Genomic DNA, 17,581 nt, shown 5'->3' with positions numbered 1-17,581 from the left:
GGAGATGCCATCCGGAGGAGCCCACAGCTGGGGTGTGTGTGTGTGTGCATTGGGGAAGGGAAGGGAGAGGTATCTGCCAGTGTCAGAAAGGGCATAGGGTGGGCGGAGTGAGGTGAGTTGATCTTTTTGGTTTCTGGTTAATGTTAAAGAACGTGAAGGATTCCACGGATAGGCACTGGAATATGATTTTTTTTTTCAGGGAAACTGACAGACAAGATGGAAAGAAAGACAACTTGGATCCTCTCACCTCATCGCCCTTTGCTTGAAACAACCACCTTCCCAGTCAGGGGAAGAGGAAGACTCCAGACAGAGAGGGTGATGGAGCTGAGGAGGGGCTTTGGAGAGCTGGAACTTGGCAAAAAAATAAAATTAAATTTAAAAAAATTTAAAAAAAAGGTCTAGCCCACCCTTCAAAGGGAGAGGAGAGGTACAGGGAACAAAAAGCCCATACCCAGGCCTTCCTCTGAACTCTCCCTAGGCTGGGGGCTGGGGGGATTAAAGCAAGACCCCCTGCCCTGTCCGGGAGAGCTAGGGGGCAGGGGAACACACAGAAGGGACACATTCTGTTGAGCATAACGCTAAAAATTCTGTACATCCTTTGGGTGAAGCTACTGAATATTTGGTGTAAGGTTGTTCGGTCCTTCCTCTTGCCTTCTGGAAAAGACCATTTGGCAGGTGGCTCTGGGCCCTGGGCCTCCTGCCCCAGGCAATGCCCTGTCTCCATTGGCCCAGGGCTGGGGCTGGGCCAGCAAGCCAGCACATTCTCTAGTTCCTTCTCTGCCACCCCCAGCGGGGGGTAAGGTTAGGAGTTGGTCCCACAGCCAGGGCTCAGGGGCATGAGGTCCGACCTGCTGGAGGCTGCTCCGCTCCTGGCTGAGGGTTCTTATTTGGTGTCATAGCAGTGAGCACTCCAAGATCTGGCTCGCAACTGGTTTTTGGTTTGTTTGATTTGGGGGGGGGGGGTTGTTTGGTTGGTCTGGGGGCGTTTTTGTTCGTTTGTTTTCATCTCTGGTTCCTTTAGGGAAGCTGGTTTCTGTTGTGAATATTTTTGGTTTTCTCTTTTGTTGGTTTCTTTTTCTTTTCTCTCCTTTTTTTTTTTTTTTTTTTTTTTTTTTGTTTTTTTTTTTTTTTTTTTTTTTTTTCTTTTTTTTTTTTTTTTTTTTTTTTTTTGGTTGATTTTTGGTATTTCCTCCTTTGTCGCTCCTGCTCCCAGGATCCACTGCATCCCCCACCAGCCTCCTCGCCCCTTCTTGGGTGGGGGACCAATGTCGGGGGAGTGAGAGGAGTAGGAGGGGAGGCCTGGCGGGCTCTCACTCGGCCTTGGACCCTGCCTCGGGTCCCCCTGGGCCTCCGGGGGTCTGTGCTGCCGCCTCACTGCAAGTGGAGGATGATGAGGACGAAGAAGACGAGGAGAGCCCAGGAGACTTGCTGGAGATGGAGGCTGCCACGGCTGCAGCCGCTGCTGAGACCAGGCCCACGCCTGGCGGGGCACTGAGCAGGGGCAGCCCAGCGTGATTCAAGAAGAGAGGCGAGGTCACTAGGCCGGGGCTCCCTGGGGCCGCACCGGCTGCCCCCAGCACCAGGTTCCCGCTGCCATCAAGGCTGGTAAGGGGCAGGGTTCCACCAGAGGCCAGGGCTGGTGAGGAGAGAAGAGGCTGAGCTGGAGGTAAACCAAGCCATGGAGACCTTCGCCTCCTCGTGCCCTGCCTGAGCGCCCCCGGCTCCCCATCTGAACCACGGACTCCCATCAATCAGTAGCCCTCACACCTTCCCCAAACACAGACGGGGATGAAGAGGCGAGCAATGCAGTGAGCAGGGCGGGATGACATGGCTGGGGTAGCAATGAGGGGGCTCGAGGCCCAGGAGGGGCAGGACTGATGGCAATGGGGTGACATGAGGCAGCACGCACCTTGGATAGTGGCCAAAGGGTTGTTGCTCATGAGGGCTGGACTCAGCCCAGAGCTCAACCCCACCATTGTGCTTCTGCAAGAGCAAAGCAGAGGCATTAGCGGGGAACCCAGGACAGGACTGGGGTGCATCTCCCCACCCTGCAAGCAGCTGCGACCTCCCACCTGTAGTTGCGCACTTACCCCGTGCTGGGGTTCAGGCCCGACAAGCCGATAGCTGAGTGGCTGCCTTGAGGGCTTGGGTTTGTGCTGTTGGTGGTGGCCGGGGGTGGGGGAGTGACAGAGGGGATGGAATTGAGGGGGGGCGCGGCTACGCCCCCGCCCCCACCCCCTCCTGCTGTCCGGCTGGGGTGGAGCGTCCCCACAGCTGAGGATAAGGTAGTAACTGTCAGAGAGAGACAGAAAGCACAGTCTTCAGCTTTCTCTGGTCCCTTGTTAAGGAAATCACGGCAACCCCTTATTGCACACCCAGAATCTCACCAGTCAGAACAGCACATGTCCCAAACCCCTCCCTCATAGTCCTTCACCCCCATCTCATGACAGTCACAATAATCGCTGGCACTGACTGCAAACCATGCCCCCAAACACCCTGACATTGACAAGAAATGGGTTGCCTAGGAGACATGTTCCTATGGCTCCCTCCAGGGGCCAAAGATGAGTCCCCAGGACTTCTGTGCTGCTGGGAGCTCAGGAGTGGACCACTGAGGATCAAACTGTTGGAGCCAGAACAGATCCCACGGTTAGTCCCAGCTGTGCCCCATGGCGAGCACCTCAACTTCTCTCACCTTCAGGTCCCTCATGGAATATGGGGGAAAAAATGGGACCAATCTCATGAGCCAGGTGTGAGAATTTAGTCAGTTGATTATACTTTATCAAGAACCTGGACCAGGGGGTGCCAGTTTCTTCTTCCTAGTTCATAATCCTCCACTTAACTATTTCTTAACCCGAGAGGAATAGTAGTGCTTGTGTTATTAAAAAATTGTACAGGGGGCTGGAGAGATGGCTCAGAGGTTAGGAGCACTGGCTGCTCTTCTAGAGGACCTGAGTTCAATTCCCAGTAACTGATGGTGGCTCAAAACCATCTTTAATGAGATCTGGCGCCCTCTCCTGTCATGCAGGCAGAACACTGTAAACATAATAAATAAATAAATCTTTAAAAAAAAATGTACAGGCTAGAGAAGTGGCTCCGCAGTCAAGAACACTGGCTGCTCTTCGAGAGGACTCAGATTCCATTCCCAGCACCCACATGGCAGCTCGCAGCTGTCAGTAACTCCAGTTCCTGGGGATCCGACGCCCTATTCTGGCATCTGTTGGACACCGTGTGCTCACGATGCACAAAAGAACACATAAAATAAAAACAAACATTTAAAACCTTTAAAAAAAATCAGTTGGGTAGTGGTGGCACACATCTTTAATCCCAGCACTCAGGAGGCAGAGACAGGTGGATCTCTGAGTCTGAGGCCAGCCTGTCCTACAGAGTGAGTTCCAGGACAGCCAGGGCTACACAGAGAAACCCTGCCTCAAAAAACCAAAAGAGAAAAAAAAAATCAGACTGATGATGGCCCCCAGAGCCCTATGCACATTGATGAAGTTCCATCATTGAGTTTTTACCAGTTCCTCCTACACTCTTTCTAGAATGCGTGTGTGTATATACAGATCTTGTGTGCGCGTATACACTCGTGATAATTATATAAAACCTGAAGCTCAGAGACTCGAAACAAGTTCCTGGGCTCGCAGGGCATATACATGACAGGCACCAGGGACAACGACTCAAGTGTGTCCCCTTCCAGCAACCTTCACACTTTCTCACGGGGAACCGTGAAGCTGACTAGGGGTTGCTCTGGTGGACAATGTGAGGGACCTGCCCATTGCTCTTCCTGTCCCCCACCTCCACCCTAGACTCAGCCTTGAGGTCCACGGCTGCCCAGAGCCATTGCTAACCCTCAGACTGTGGCCCGTGCAGCGTCCCCCTAACCCCCCCCCCCTCAGTCTGCCCCTAACCTGTTGTGCTCAGGCTGCTAGAAGCTTGGGACAGTGGTAAGGTCCCTGCGCCCCCTTGGGGTGTGACCTGGGGAGAGAGGAAAGAAAGTATGGTAAGACACTGTCACAGGGGAGCCTCCCACAGTGTTCCCTGTGCACACTGCTCCAGTTGCCCCCACACAGAGTGGGGTAACAGGGCTCCAGGGGCAATGCTGCATTTAGATTCTGCCACTCATTTTCCATCATCCTCTCCCACATGTACCCCAGGTAATCCTGGGCCACAAGCAGAAGGCGCAGTGTGACTCTCAGCTGAGAGAGTCCCCCATCTCTCCTCTGACACCATCCTGTCCAGCTACTGTCCCTGCGGAGCTGCGACTGTGACTGACCAGCTGCTCTGTCTGGTCCTGCTGTTCCCTCTCCTGCCTGTGTAAAAGAGTCTGGCAAGCCTGGATCACAAAGTAAATGGGAGAGGCGGGAGGATCAGGAGATCAGAGCCTCTCCCCCAAATGAAAGGGCTGATGTCTCTTGAGGCAGTCTCACCCTGCCTTCAGTCCTAGCAGCCCTAAGCCATCTCCCCACATCTCTCCCCCACTCCAAACCTCTTACTAACCCGATGGAGATTCCTGGTAAAACGAAAGGCATCTGCCCCTGCAGGAACTCCACTCCCAACCCCCTTCCCAGCAGCTTCCTCCACACTGCCTTGCGCTGGGATTTGGCGCATCTTGGCATCTGCGCCCGTGTGCATCTGGACCTGGCAGCAGGTGGCCCTCTTGGTGGTCCTCCTTCACATGGCTGGCTAACTTGCAAAGGGCCCGTCCTTCCTCCCCAGCCCAAGAGTTGAGGGGTTTCTCTCTGGACATCAAAGTCCTTTTCACAAACAGAAATAAAGGGACGGAACAAAGGATGTCACCAGTGTGTCTGGTTGTGGTGCTGCAGGTACCTCAGGGGTCTAATGGTGGCTCTGCCTGTCTCAGTAGGTCCTACCTGGGTTGTGATGACCAGTCCTATCCCTACCCCGTGGTGATGCCAGTGTATATGTGGGAGCCTGTACCCACCACATAATACCACAGCTGGGGCCTGGGAGATGGTTTGGTAGGTAGAGTCACTTGCTGCCAAGCCGAATGACCTGAGTTTGATCCCTGGAACCTTCACGGTGCAAGGAGAGAACCCACTCCCAAGGGTCGTCACCTGACCTCCACTCAGGTTGGGAGGCATGTTTTCCTGGAAACTAGGTTCCTTGGTGACCGTGATGTGTATGTGACATAGTGCCCCCCAGAACCAGCTCCTCTGGTCTCTCTTCTAAGTAAGTTTGCTTCACCCAGATGCCTACAGGTTTGTGCCCCGACCCAAGTCCCACACCTAGCCCTCCGGCCCCGGCTCTGGGTACCAGGTGAGGGCTGTAGCTGGTCGGCTTTCCCGGGCTGGGCAGCATGGGGGCGGCACTGCAGGGGTTGATGCGTTTCTCCTTCTGGCGCCGGTTGCAGAACCAGACGCGGATCACTTCCTTCTCCATGTGCAGCTGCTCCGCGATCAGCAGGATCTCCTCTGAGGTAGGCTTCTGGTTCTACAGACAGAGAGAGTTGTTGGTGGAGCTGGGTCCATCTACCTGATACCCTTCCCGGCCGCCAGGGGGCGAAGCTCACCGCTAGAAAACTCTTCTCTAAGGCGAAGCGGACATTCGTCTCGATGCTGGTTCTCTTCTTGCGTCTCCGCCCCGGCAGCCCGTCGAAACCCAGGCTGGGGCTGCTCAGCTGGTTGGGGCTGGGTAGGCTTGAGTCCACAGACATAGTTTCTGGGAAGAAAGAAGACAAGGATGTGAGTGATCGCTTCCCACCCTGTTCTAGTCAATACCAATTCCCTGTGAGTTCCGTTGGCGCCTCTGGCCAAGCTCACCTGCGTCATTGAGCCACTTCTCCAGGAGGGGCTTGAGTTTGCACATATTCTTGAAGCTCAGGTTAAGGGCTTCGAAACGGGAAATGGTCGTCTGGCTGAAGTCGTTGCCATAGAGCTTACCCATGGCCAGGCCCACATCACCCTGGTCCAAAGAGGAGGAGGTGAGGTTTTGGAAGTCAAGGCGGGGTCTCCTGGTCCAAGGCCAGATCCAAACACTCCATCAACTGACCAGGACCCCTGCATCTTCGTTCTGTCACCCCCGCACACCTGCCGCCCCATAAAGTGGTCCCAGACCTGCGTGAAGCCCAGCTTGATGCGGCGTTGCTTGAAGGTGCGAGCGAATTGTTCCAGTTCCTCCAGGTCGCTAGGCTCTTCCGGGTGGGATGGCGGCTCCAAGCATTTTGGGGGCTGCGGGTGTGAGAGGTGCGGATCGGGCAGCGTGGGGCGAGTCACAGCCTGGTGGGTCGGGCGGGTGGATGGGATGCAGGATGGAGGACCCGAATGTGCCTAAGCAGCGGTTGTGCGTCTGCCCTCTTCAGATTCCCCTTACCTGCCCAGGACACCCACACTAATCGCTAATCCTGTTAAATGTGTGGCTCTGTTGTTCACCATGGTCCTCTCAATCACCAGAACTCTTGGCCTTCCCTAAGAGGCCTGAACTCCTAGAAGGAGCAGCCAGTGTCTTTATGTGATGGCTCAATAGGTTCAAAGCCTAGAGGTGAAGGCAGTGGGTTCATCCTCCATCATCCTTCACCACTGACGTTTGGAGTAGCGCAGACAGTCTTACCCTTCCTTGTGCCTACATTCCCTTCCATAGAATGGACACCGTCACTATGACTCTGCCTGCCCACTGAATTGTTAGGGATTAAGGTTACTAATTAGCAAACTGTCCAACGCCCCCACACACATAGGTACAGGGTGAAGTCTGAGGTTCCGTCTACAGATGTGGCGATGATGTGTAGAAGTCTGGACTGCAAATGATTACTGCTTAGGCTGAGGATGCTGAAGATGGGGAGGTGGTGCACGCGGAGGACGGGAGGCATATGGGATCTATCTTGAGCTCAGTTTCACTGTGCATTTAAAGCTGCTCTAAAAAAAATAATTAAAAGCCTGAGAGCACGCGTACAGCAGCTCAGGAGAGCAAGACAGGAGCCTCTGAGTTTTAAGGTCAGCTTGGGCTACAGTATGAGTTCAATGCCAGCCAGAGCATCTCAGAAAGATCATCTCAAATTAAAATGTGAAAAGAGGGCTGGCTGGGGACTTAGTTCAGTGATAGAGCCTCTGCCTAGGATCCCCCAGTGAGGAGCTGGGGCCATGGCTCAGTGGTAGAGCCCCTGCCTAGAACCCCCCAGTGAGGGGTTGGGGTGTGACTCAGTGGTATAACCCCTGACTAGAATCCCCCAGTGAGGAGATAGAGGTGTGGCTCAGTGGTAGAGCCCCTGCCTAGAATCCCCCAGTGAGGAGATGGAGGTGTGGCTCAGGGGTAGAAACCCTGCCTAGCATACTCAAAATCCTGGGTTGACTCTGTAATATTACCAAAATATAAATAAAATAAAACAAAGTCTTAAAAATGAATTGTTTGCAAAGAGAGTAGAAAGTAGAGGAATGAATAAGGAGGACAGTTGGAGGATGGACAAGGTGGTGACCTTTCTCTGGCGTGATTCACTGACTTAAAAAGGAGAGGTTGGAAGCAGGTGGTTGGTGCAGGGATGACTGTACCCGGAATCTTGGATGTCCTAAAATTCTGGGGTGGGTATGTTTGGGAAGTCATGGTGATGCAAGCCCCTGTTCAAGGCATCACTTTGTAATCGGACACATCAACAGTTTGGTAGCGGCAGGACTATCATCCGGGGAGAGGGAGCTAAGGATGCCACCCACCCCGCGGCAGGCAGGACAGCACTAGCAGCCACATAGGTTCCAACCCTGCTGTCACAAGAATGCTTAGCCTTTCGGGGCATTTGGAATTTAGCAGCCTAGACCTGTGCTGGCCTGTGAACTTTTCAATCTTCACACATACATGTGTGTGCACGTGTATGCTTGTGTGCATGTGTGCGTGCAAGTGGTTGAGTGTGTGCACATACGTGTGTGTGGAGGGCTGAAGTCCACATCAGGCAGGTGTCTTTTCTCAATCACTTGCTACCTTTTTTCCATTCTTTCTTTTTTCTTTTTGAGACAGGGTCTTTCAGTGAACCTGAAAGTTATTGATTTAGCTTGGGTGGCTGGCCAAGGACCCACCAACGTCAGCCTCCATGCCCCCCAGGATGAAATTCTGTTCAAAATCATGTTCAGCTTTTAGCCCCTCAGTCCTGAGGAGTCCTTGAACTTGGGTCCTTGTATTTATGCAGTGGGCACTTTGCCATCTGAGCCACCTCCCCAGCCTCTGAGTTAAATATTTCATCAGGTTTGCAAAGGCATCCATGTTCAGAAAGGTTTTGGAACCACCTTTCGGTTTGAGTCCCTTCATTGTACGAAGCACCCAGACATGGAGCCTGGTTTCCCCGAGTTCCTTATACAGCAAGTGGATGGCAGAATAGGGCGGGGACTCAAGTCCCTCAACTGCTCAAGGATGTGTGGTGGGTTCATGAAGCAGAGACTCTCACAGCCTCCACCCCACTCCATCCACTCAGCCCTAGCTCACTCCCCTGCCAGAGGCTTGGCAAACTCTGTGGAAAGTCTTACCTGTGTAGAGAGTCCAGCCCGGGGCTGGGAGGTCAGGAGAGCTCCCTGGGTTTGCTGAGGTAGCTGGAATAGATTTGGCGTCGGTAGCAGGCCTAGGGAGACAAGAACACAGGAGGTGAGTGGGTGAGGGGCAGGTGAGGGGCCACAGAAAGCATGAGGGAGAGTGAGTGTCCACTGGGCTGGGATCTCACCTGGCTGACTCTGCTGGGCCTGTGGCAGCAGGAACTGAGCAGGTGGCTGGAGGTGGTGGCCGGGGACAAGCACCAGCTGTTGGAGCTGGAGGAGTTGCTGTATGTCCTGGCAGACAGACAGAAAAATAGACTGAATCCTGGCTTGATCTCCCCCTTCTGCAGCATGTGAGGCCCCAATGGGGCTGAAGGCAGGAGTCGTGTAGCCTGGTACAGCAGGCTGCGGTCTACCGGACTTGGAACGACACACTGGCCATGGGACACCTGGACGTCCCCTCCTCCATGCTGCCCCGTGAGGGCTTGCTCTTTGCCTTCCCCTTCCTGGTGAAATATTTGCCTTGCCTTACATTCCCACAGAACAAATAGACTTGTTTAAAAATGTAAACCAGGTTAAGTCTTTTTTCCCTTTCTAAAATGATCCCAAGGCATGTGGTATGATGTCTGGAATTATCTCTAACGCGCTCCAGCAAATAGCAGGTGTGTGATTGGTATGGACGCCCGGAGGAAAGCTTCGGCACTAATTTAGGTTGAGAAAAGAGCTCAGAATGTGAATCTATTTGGAGATAGGGTCTCTGCAGATGATCAAGTTAAAACAAGGCCATGAGAGTGAGTTCCAGTGCATTATGGTTGATAGCATCATTAAAAGGGGAAAATTCAGCCAGGCAGTAGCAGTGCACGCCTTTAATCCCAACAGTCGGGAGGCAAAAGCAGCCAGATCTCTGGGAGTTCGAGTCCAGCCTGGTCTACAAAGTGAGTTCCAGGACACTCAGGGCTACCCATTGAGACTGTTTCAAAAAATCCAAACAAAACAAAAAATGGAAAATTCATGTCAGGAGTGGTACTGCCTGCTTTTAGTTAATAGTTTCATTTCAAGGGGTGTGGATCTGGGGAGATGACTTAGTGGTTAAGAGGACTTGCTGTTCTTCCAAAGGACCTGGGTTCAAATCCCATCTTTGATACCTGACAGCTCACAACCGCCTGTAATTCCAGGTCGGGAGAAGCTGCCACACACATGACACACACACGACACACACAGCCACACACGTGACACACACATGACACACACAGCCATACATGTGACACACAACACACACGACACACAGCCGCACACGCGACACACACCGCCGCACAAGCGACACACACGTGACACACACGACACACACAGCCACACATGTGCACATAAATAAGAGTAACAAAAATTATATCCTTTTTTGTTTGTTTCTTTTTGGTTTTTGGAGACAGGGTTTCACTGTGTAGCCCTGACTGTCCTGGAACTTGCTCTGTAGACCAGGCTGGCCTCACACTCACAAAGATCCACCTCTCTCTGCCTCCAAAGTGCTGGGATTAAAGGTGTGCGCCACCACTGCCCAGCTCAAAAATAAAATTTTATAAAAAGAAAAGGACTGAAAGTGTTAGCTCAGTGGTAGAGCCCCTGCCTAGAATCCCCCAGTGAGGGGCTGGGGTGTGGCTCAGTGGTAGAGCCCCTGCCTAGAATCCCCCAGTGAGGGCTGGGGTGTGGCTCAATGGTAGAGCCCCTGCCTAGAATCCCCCAGTGAGGGGCTACAGTGTGGCACAGTAGAGAACTTGCCTAATACATGTGAGACCAGTGATGTAAATGCCCAGTACTGTTGTGACCAAACAAACAAAAAGGGTGTGTTGGCAAGATGGCTGAGTGGGTAAACGTGTTTGCTGCCTATCCTGACAACTGATCTCCAAACCAATGCCTGACCTCCACACGTACGTCACGGCCCCTTTGCAACCCCTTTCCCCACACACAGAATAAAGTTTTTAAGCGGGGGGGGGGGAGAATTTTGATAGAGACACAAATAGAGCAGAGATGATGTAAACAGACGCAGGAAAGAAGACCGTCTACAAGCCAGAGAGAGAAGACCAGAGCCCCTGCCCACACTTCCAGGTTACATTCCTCGCTTCCAGAACCGTGAGAGAACACATGTCTACTGTGAAGTCACCAGACTGTGGCTCTTTGTCACAGCAGCTCTAGCTAACACAAGCTGAGCGTGTGCCTGCCGTACGCCCCGACAGTTCCATCCAGCCCCAAGGCCCACCAGCAGTGGAACATGGGTGAGTGACCCGATTCCACGATCAGCGACAACACAAACTTCCATATGTGGTCATGGCATCCTATATCCCGTTTATACGCTATTTGTGTGTTAAAACTCCAGAGGCTTCCAGGTGCTGTCAACACAGGTGTGCTTGGTTAGTGGGGACCCACTGAGCTGCGTGCTTGTGACCGGCATACTTTCCTGCATTCCTATGTTGGTAACCTATGGCATCCATCGGGACTGAGTCTACACTACTCCCTGACCCCAGATGCCCTAGCCCTCTAAAAGTTCCCTGACTGTCTCCCTCCAGCCCCAGATCAGCTGAGGAGGAATGAGGCTTAAATATCTATTCATAGCAGAGCCTTCCAAGGCTCTGAGTCTGAATCTATAGTAAATGTTCACTACTTCTCCTCCCCTCCCCGCCTCCCCCCCCCCCCCCCCCCCCCCCCCCCCCCCCCCCCCCCCCGTTCTGGTGAAGCTCTGCCCAGCCTGAAACTGTGTAAACTGTGTAGGCTCAGGTGGCCTTGAAAGTTCAATGATCTCTCTTGGCTCAGCCCCCCACCCCCGAGTGCTGGGATCCCAGGTACGTGCCACCACACCTGGCTGACGTTTTTCTTACAGAAGCTCTCCCCACAGTCCACCCTTCAGGGCCCACAAAGGGTACCCACCCTGCTCTCTACTGCCCTTCTTACAGGGTGGTGCATTTGCTAATATGTATTCTTCCTATGCTAGGCTGAACCAAGCAGGCAGAGGTGTGTCCTATTCAAACAAACAACAAACAAAGCCAACAACTTCGCCATCCCCAGTCTGGCTACTCAAGCTGAGACTGGGGTTCAGCCTTGATCCCCGCCTTCCTTCCCTCTCCCCATCCATGCAGTCCATCCCCATCTCCCATCTCTCTATCTCTGTCCCTTTTCCACGGTTCCAATGTCAGCACCATCTACCCCGAGGCACCTGTTTCCTCTGAACAACCAGAGCAGGTCTCCTTCCGAGTCAAGGCCTCACAGAGCTGGGCTTGGCTTGTCGCTGAGGATGAGCGTGAACTCTTCATCCTCCTGTCCTCCTGTCACACGCGTGTGTGCATGGGGGTGTGTACACACCCTCCTGCTGCACATGGAGGTGTGTGTGTGGGGGGGTGTTCACGTAGAGAAGAAGGAGTCAGATCCCTCCCAGGTCACAAAACACCAGAGGCCCTTTGTGGCTTATTACACAAATATTGGGATCTGAACCAGTCTTGTCAGGGAGTGCCTTTGGGCGGAGCCATCCTGATGGCCCCACTGTTATTAGCACATATTAATTACGTAGGACAGTGGGTTTCATGACGGCATTTCCATACTGTACCTAAGGTATTTCTGACATATACCCTCTCCTGTCCCATCCCACCCCTACTGACCTGTTCCATTTACATGACCTTTTGGGGTACACATGTGACTTGATGGAATTTTTTTAAATCTTTTTTTTATTTCCACAATTTTTTTTGAAAATGCAAAATGCAGTGAAAAAAATTTTTTTAATTTATTAAAAGAGAGGTTTATTATAGAAGAGAGAGTGGAAAATATACTTGAACGCATTGGCACAGGAGACCAATTCCTAAATAGAACCCCAGCAGCACAGACAGTGAGAGAAACAATTGATAAATGGGACCTCCTGAAACTGAAAAGCTTCTGTAAAGCAAAGGACACGGTCAACAAGACAAAACAACAGCCTACAGAATGGGAAAAGATCTTCACTAACCCCACATCAGACAGAGGGCTCATCTCCAAAATATACAAAGAACTCAAGAAATTGGACACCAAAAGATCACATAATCCAATAAAAAAAATGGAGTACAGACCTAAACAGAGAACTCTCAACAGAGGAATCTAAAATGGCCAAAAGACACTTAGGGAAATGTTCAACAGCCTTAGTCATCAGAGAAATGCAGATCAAAACAACTCTGAGATTCCATCTTACACCTGTAAGAATGGCCAAGATCAAAAACACTGGTGACAACTTATGCTGGAGACGATGTGGGGAAAAGGGAACACTTCTGCATTGCTGGTGGGAATGCAAGCTTGTACATCCCCTTTGGATGTCAGTGTTGCGATTTCTCAGAAAATTAGGAAACAACCTTCCTCAAGACCCAGTAATACCACTTTTTGGTATCTATCCAAAGGATGCTCAATTATGTCTATAGCAGCTTTGTTTGTCTAGCCAGAACCTGGAAACAACCTAAATGCCCCTTGACCGAAGAATGGATAAGGAAAATGTGGTACATTTACACAACGGAGTACTACACAGCAGAAAAAAATAACGACAGCTTGAATTTTGCAGGAAAATGGATGGAGCTAGAAAACATTATTTTGAGTGAGGTAACCCAGACACAGAAAGACAATTATCACATGTACTCACTCATAGGTGGTTTTTAAACATAAAGCAAAGAAAGCCAGCCTGCAAACCACAATCCCAGAGAACTTAGACAACAATGCAGACACTAAGAAAGACTTACATAGATATAATCTACATGGGAAGTAGAAAGTAGAAAAAGACAAGATCTCCTGAGTAAATTGGAAGCACTGGGACCTTGGGGGAGTATTGAAAGGGGGAAGGGAGAGGCAGGGAGGGGAGCAGAGAAAAATGTAGAGCTCAATAAATAAAAATAAAATAATTTAAATAAAAAAGAAGAGAGGTTTAGGGGCTGGAGAGACGGCTCAGTGGTTAAGAGCACTGGCTGCTCTTCCAGAGGACCCAGGTTTGTTTCCCAGCACCGACCTGTCTGTAACTCCAGTTCCAGGAGATCTGACATCCTCTCCACAGGCCCCAGGCATGCACATGGTGCACAGACACGCATGCAGGCAAAACAGTCATTCACATAAATAAATCTATAAACATTTTTTTAAAATTAAAAAGCCAGGGCCGGTGGTGGTAGCACATGCCTGTAATCCCACATTCATGAGGCAGAGACAGGCATATGTGAGTTCGAGACCAGCCTGATCTACAGAGAGAGTTCCAGGACAGCCAGGACAGAGAAACCCTGTCTCGAAAAACAACAACAACAAAAACATACAAACAAAAAGACAGAGAGCAAGCATCCACAGCCATCCCAGGAGGGAGCCATGAGCTTGGGTGGGCTTCAGCTGAGGCATTTCCTTCCCCTGTGAACAGGGTGAGCAGGCTATGACGTCGTCAGCAGCACAGAGACTTCCACCAAAGGACGCCTGGACATTTTCATCATCCACCTTGACCTCCACTGTCTTTTATCTCCACATGTGGTAGAATCCAAGCTTTGCCGCAGCCTCACTCCCTCCAGGCCTCCCCCTGCAACTTTCTTGCCCTCTGACCCTAGACCAGCCACACCAACTCCTCCTCACTAGACACAGCAAGGAACCTCTAGGCCTTTGCTATTCCTGCTGGGACTATGCGTTCCCCTTCTGCAGAGTGGCCACCTGTTCCCGCATCTTCCTTTACCTGTCACGAAATTCATGATACCACATGCTTTTCTGTCCTGCCAGAACCACTTCCTGTCTGTCTGTCTGTCTCCGGTCTGTCTCTCCAGCTACGACGGATGCACTAAAATCATCCACTTTATCCTCACCCAGAGAGGCACCTGCACATGGGGAGGTCTTCTGCTGGATGACGGTGTGACAGAGACAGAGAGAGATTCTAGTGTGTGGCCAGCAGGCTTAGGTGGATGCAGCCAGTAGGAGACCCATCTGCCCACAGTTCAGAGAGGCTGCAGGGCTCTCCTTAACCACTTGGGGGTGTGCTATTCCAGCGTGAATCGGTGAAGTTAGAGTAAACTGTGATGCTGAAGGCCGAGGACAGCATAGTCCCTAAGTCAATTTGTCCTCTAACCAGCAGGGAGGGCTGGCATGCCCTACTGAAGCAGAGAAGGCAAGAGACCAGCTTTTCCTGCTTTCGTTTTTGTTGTTGTTGCTGCTGCTGTTTGTTTGCTTGCTTTTTTGAGATGTGTCTAATATGTAGCCCTAGCTGGTCTAGAACTCACCACCATGCAACCTGAGCTTGTCTCAAATGTCTTACAATTCTCCTGCCTATGCTTCCTCAGTTCTGGGGTCATGGGTAGGCGTTACCACACCCAGCCTAACAGGTAACATGCCTAACACATGCCTAAAGGGTAACAGGACAGACTGACTTCACTGCAGACTGACAGAAAGACAGGCATTTGGCTAATGTGCTCCATGGGTGAAGGGGGTGGGGGTGTAAGTGATCGTTTTTCTCATCAGGCCATCGTCCCCCCTGGGGGTGGGGGTGGGGGTGGGGGTGGGGGTGGGGGAGAAAGTTGTGAGAATGAATGGGAGGAGACCAGGGCCTCAGAGCTGGCCAGCTGCGACGGCCCAGGTGCTGCGCCTCACCCCAGTGCACAGGACAGGAGGCTCCCACCCCGTGGCTCCCACCCCCGAAAAGCCGCGCCATCACTGGAGGGTGGTGGCATGTGGGCTCTCTCTCATATGTCATTTTGTGACCAGTTCTGGACACAGTATTGAATTAAGTCTAGACTGAGGAGGAGCAGGAGGCAAGCTGTGGCAACCAAGGGAAAAGAGCTATTCTCAACAGGGCACATGGGGCTGGGGAACAGGGTACACAGTCTCAGCTGGATGGGAGGGAAATGTTCCATTGCTCTGTTAATGTGGGAAAGGAACTGTAATTAATAACGGATTGCATATTTCCAAACAGCTAAAAGGGTGAGGTGTGGGGCTATAAACCTGCAATCCCAGCACAGGGGAGGTGGAGGAGGAGGAGGAGGAGAAGTTCAAGGTTAGTTTGGGCTGTCTATCAACTTCCAGCCCAGACTGGATTACCTGAGACTCTGTCTGAAAGCAACAACAGTAAGGACAATAGAATAACTTTTGTCAGTTCCGGGCATTGAACCCAGGGCCTCCAGCATGCCAGACAAGGGCTCTTCCACCAAAGCAGTACCAGAGTTCCCCCAAAAGACCTTCAATGTTTCAACCATACAAAAAGATAGATAGTAATGGTGACAGGTATGCTAACGAGCTGACTTTGGAGTCACCGAGCTATTTCATTCTCCAGGCCACAGCTCTATATCTGCAAAATGAGGATAAACTGTGTAATTCCTCCCTGGGTTTCACTGGGGCCTGAGTGATGCCATTATTCAGAGAGCACTTTAGAAATTTGAAGACATTACTTACAAACAGGCACTAGCGGCCAGTGTCCCCTCATGTACCCATCCCATCAGTAGCTGTGAACAAAGGGAGCCCCAATCTGGCTTTCAAATCAAGTCTGTCCTTTTTTTTTTTTCTTTTGGTTTTTAGAGACAGGGTTTCTCTGTGTAACAGTCTTAGTCGTCCTGGAACTTGCTCTGTCGACCAGTCTGGCCTAGAACTCAGAGAAATCCACCTCTCTTCCTCCCCAGTGCTGGGATAAAAGGTGTGCACCACCACTGCCTGGCTCTGTCCTCTTCTTAACCAGTGACAACATCCAGTGTCCACCCAGCATCTGCTAAGCATCGGCCTGGGATTTCCACCTGCCTGTGTGATGTCTCCGCTTAAGTTAACTAAGAGATTCTCCTAGCTAGGTGTGGTGGCGCAAGCCTTTAATCTGAGATCTCTGGAGGCAGAGGCGGTGGACCACTGTGAGTTAAAGGGCTATGTAGCCAGGGCTACATAGCGAGACCCTGGTGGATGGGGTTGCAACAGGTCCAATCAAACACTTGCTCCTTCCTAATTCAGAAAATCATCATCCAGGTACAGAAGCCAAAATCCCAGGAGTCATTCCTGTTCCTCAACCATCGCCTTCCTGTGCAAGCCAGCCCCCTCCCACCCGCGTGCCCACGCGTCCTGTGTGAGCCAGCCCCCCTCCCACCCGCGTGCCCACGTCCTGTGACTTCTCTTGATTCTACTTCCAGGATCTGTAGATCCTCTCTCCCTCTCAGCTAATGCGTGGAGCCAAAAGGGATCAGTCTTGGTGCTTGACAGAATAACAGACCCCCTGTCTAGCATGTGACAAGCCCTGGGCTCCATCCCAGGCTGCCCCAAAGGTTGTCTTGACTCTTCTGGTGCTCCTGCCTCTACCGCAGGAGTTCTGGGATTACAGGCATGTGCCACCACGCCAGTGCTGTGTCGTGCTGTGATGGAACCCAGAACCCACATAAGCACTCTTACTAACTGGCCACACTCCCAGCTAAATCACTTGTGCTCTGTTGTTTTGAGTTAGGGTCTCAAGCTGTGGCCTCAAACTCAGGGCAGGCCTCCTGCCTCAGTCTCCTGAGTGCAAGAATTACAGAAATATGCTGCCTTAGAATAATTTCAGTTTTAGAATAATTTCATGGTCTTAGAATAATTTCGGTCCCTTTGTCTTAATCTTCTCCCTTAGGCCTGCCTCTCCACTCACTTCTTTTTGCACGTGCGTGTGTGTGTGTGTGTGTGTGTGTGTGTGTACATGTATGTAGGTACTGGAGGGAGGCTAATGATAAATGCCCTCTTCATTTACTGTCCACTTGACTTTTTGAGACAGGGTCTCTCACCGAGCCAAAAGCTCAACAATTCGTCTAGGCTGTGGGCCGGCGAGCCCCCAACTACCCTCTTGTCGCTGCCTCCCAGAGCTAGGAGCCTAGCTAAGAACTGTCGAGCCTGGCAGTTTTACAAGGATGCTGGGATGCACCCGAGTCCTCGTCATGCTTTCTCAGCAAGTACTTCATAGAACGAGCCATGTCCCCAGCCTGCAGTGCTTCTGCTTGTTTTGAAACAGTGTCTCACACATGGCTGAGGCTGGCCTCAACTCCTGATCCTCCTGCCTCCACCTCCCAAGTGCCTGGCTTTTCCCTCACCTCTTGGGAGCTGTCCTTGCCCACTCCATTCCAGCAATCAAGCTGCTTCCCCCTCTGCTTGTGTCTTGTTCCCCCTCCCCCCCC

The 17,581-nt window shown here is 51.7% G+C and overlaps 1 protein-coding gene across 4 annotated transcripts in view; it reads right to left on the bottom strand.

Moving 5' to 3' along the window:
• Positions 1-962: 962 nt before the first annotated feature.
• Pou2f2 (POU class 2 homeobox 2) overlaps positions 963-17,581 on the bottom strand; it is a 44,168-nt gene continuing 27,549 nt past the window's right edge. For 2 of the 4 annotated variants that reach the window (XM_050127170.1, XM_050127172.1), the window contains exons 6-14: positions 8,651-8,756; positions 8,460-8,551; positions 6,075-6,188; positions 5,781-5,922; positions 5,531-5,679; positions 5,275-5,451; positions 3,909-3,975; positions 2,091-2,292; positions 1,460-1,636 (exon numbers count right to left, since the gene is read on the bottom strand). In XM_050127170.1, coding sequence (XP_049983127.1) covers positions 1,597-1,636; positions 2,091-2,292; positions 3,909-3,975; positions 5,275-5,451; positions 5,531-5,679; positions 5,781-5,922; positions 6,075-6,188; positions 8,460-8,551; positions 8,651-8,756 — 1,089 coding nt within the window. In that variant the 3' untranslated portion in view covers positions 1,460-1,596. Of the gene's footprint in view, positions 1,637-1,909; positions 1,984-2,090; positions 2,293-3,908; positions 3,976-5,274; positions 5,452-5,530; positions 5,680-5,780; positions 5,923-6,074; positions 6,237-8,459; positions 8,552-8,650; positions 8,757-17,581 lie in introns of all 4 variants that reach the window. The other 2 variants (XM_050127174.1, XM_050127171.1) reach the window with 2 other exon arrangements.

This window comes from Alexandromys fortis, unplaced genomic scaffold, assembly GCF_014885135.2.
Source record: "Alexandromys fortis isolate MF-2015 unplaced genomic scaffold, M_Fortis_MF-2015_v1.1 scaffold_262, whole genome shotgun sequence".
NCBI lineage: Eukaryota > Metazoa > Chordata > Mammalia > Rodentia > Cricetidae > Alexandromys > Alexandromys fortis.
This window is presented reverse-complemented; position numbering and strand designations above follow the sequence as displayed.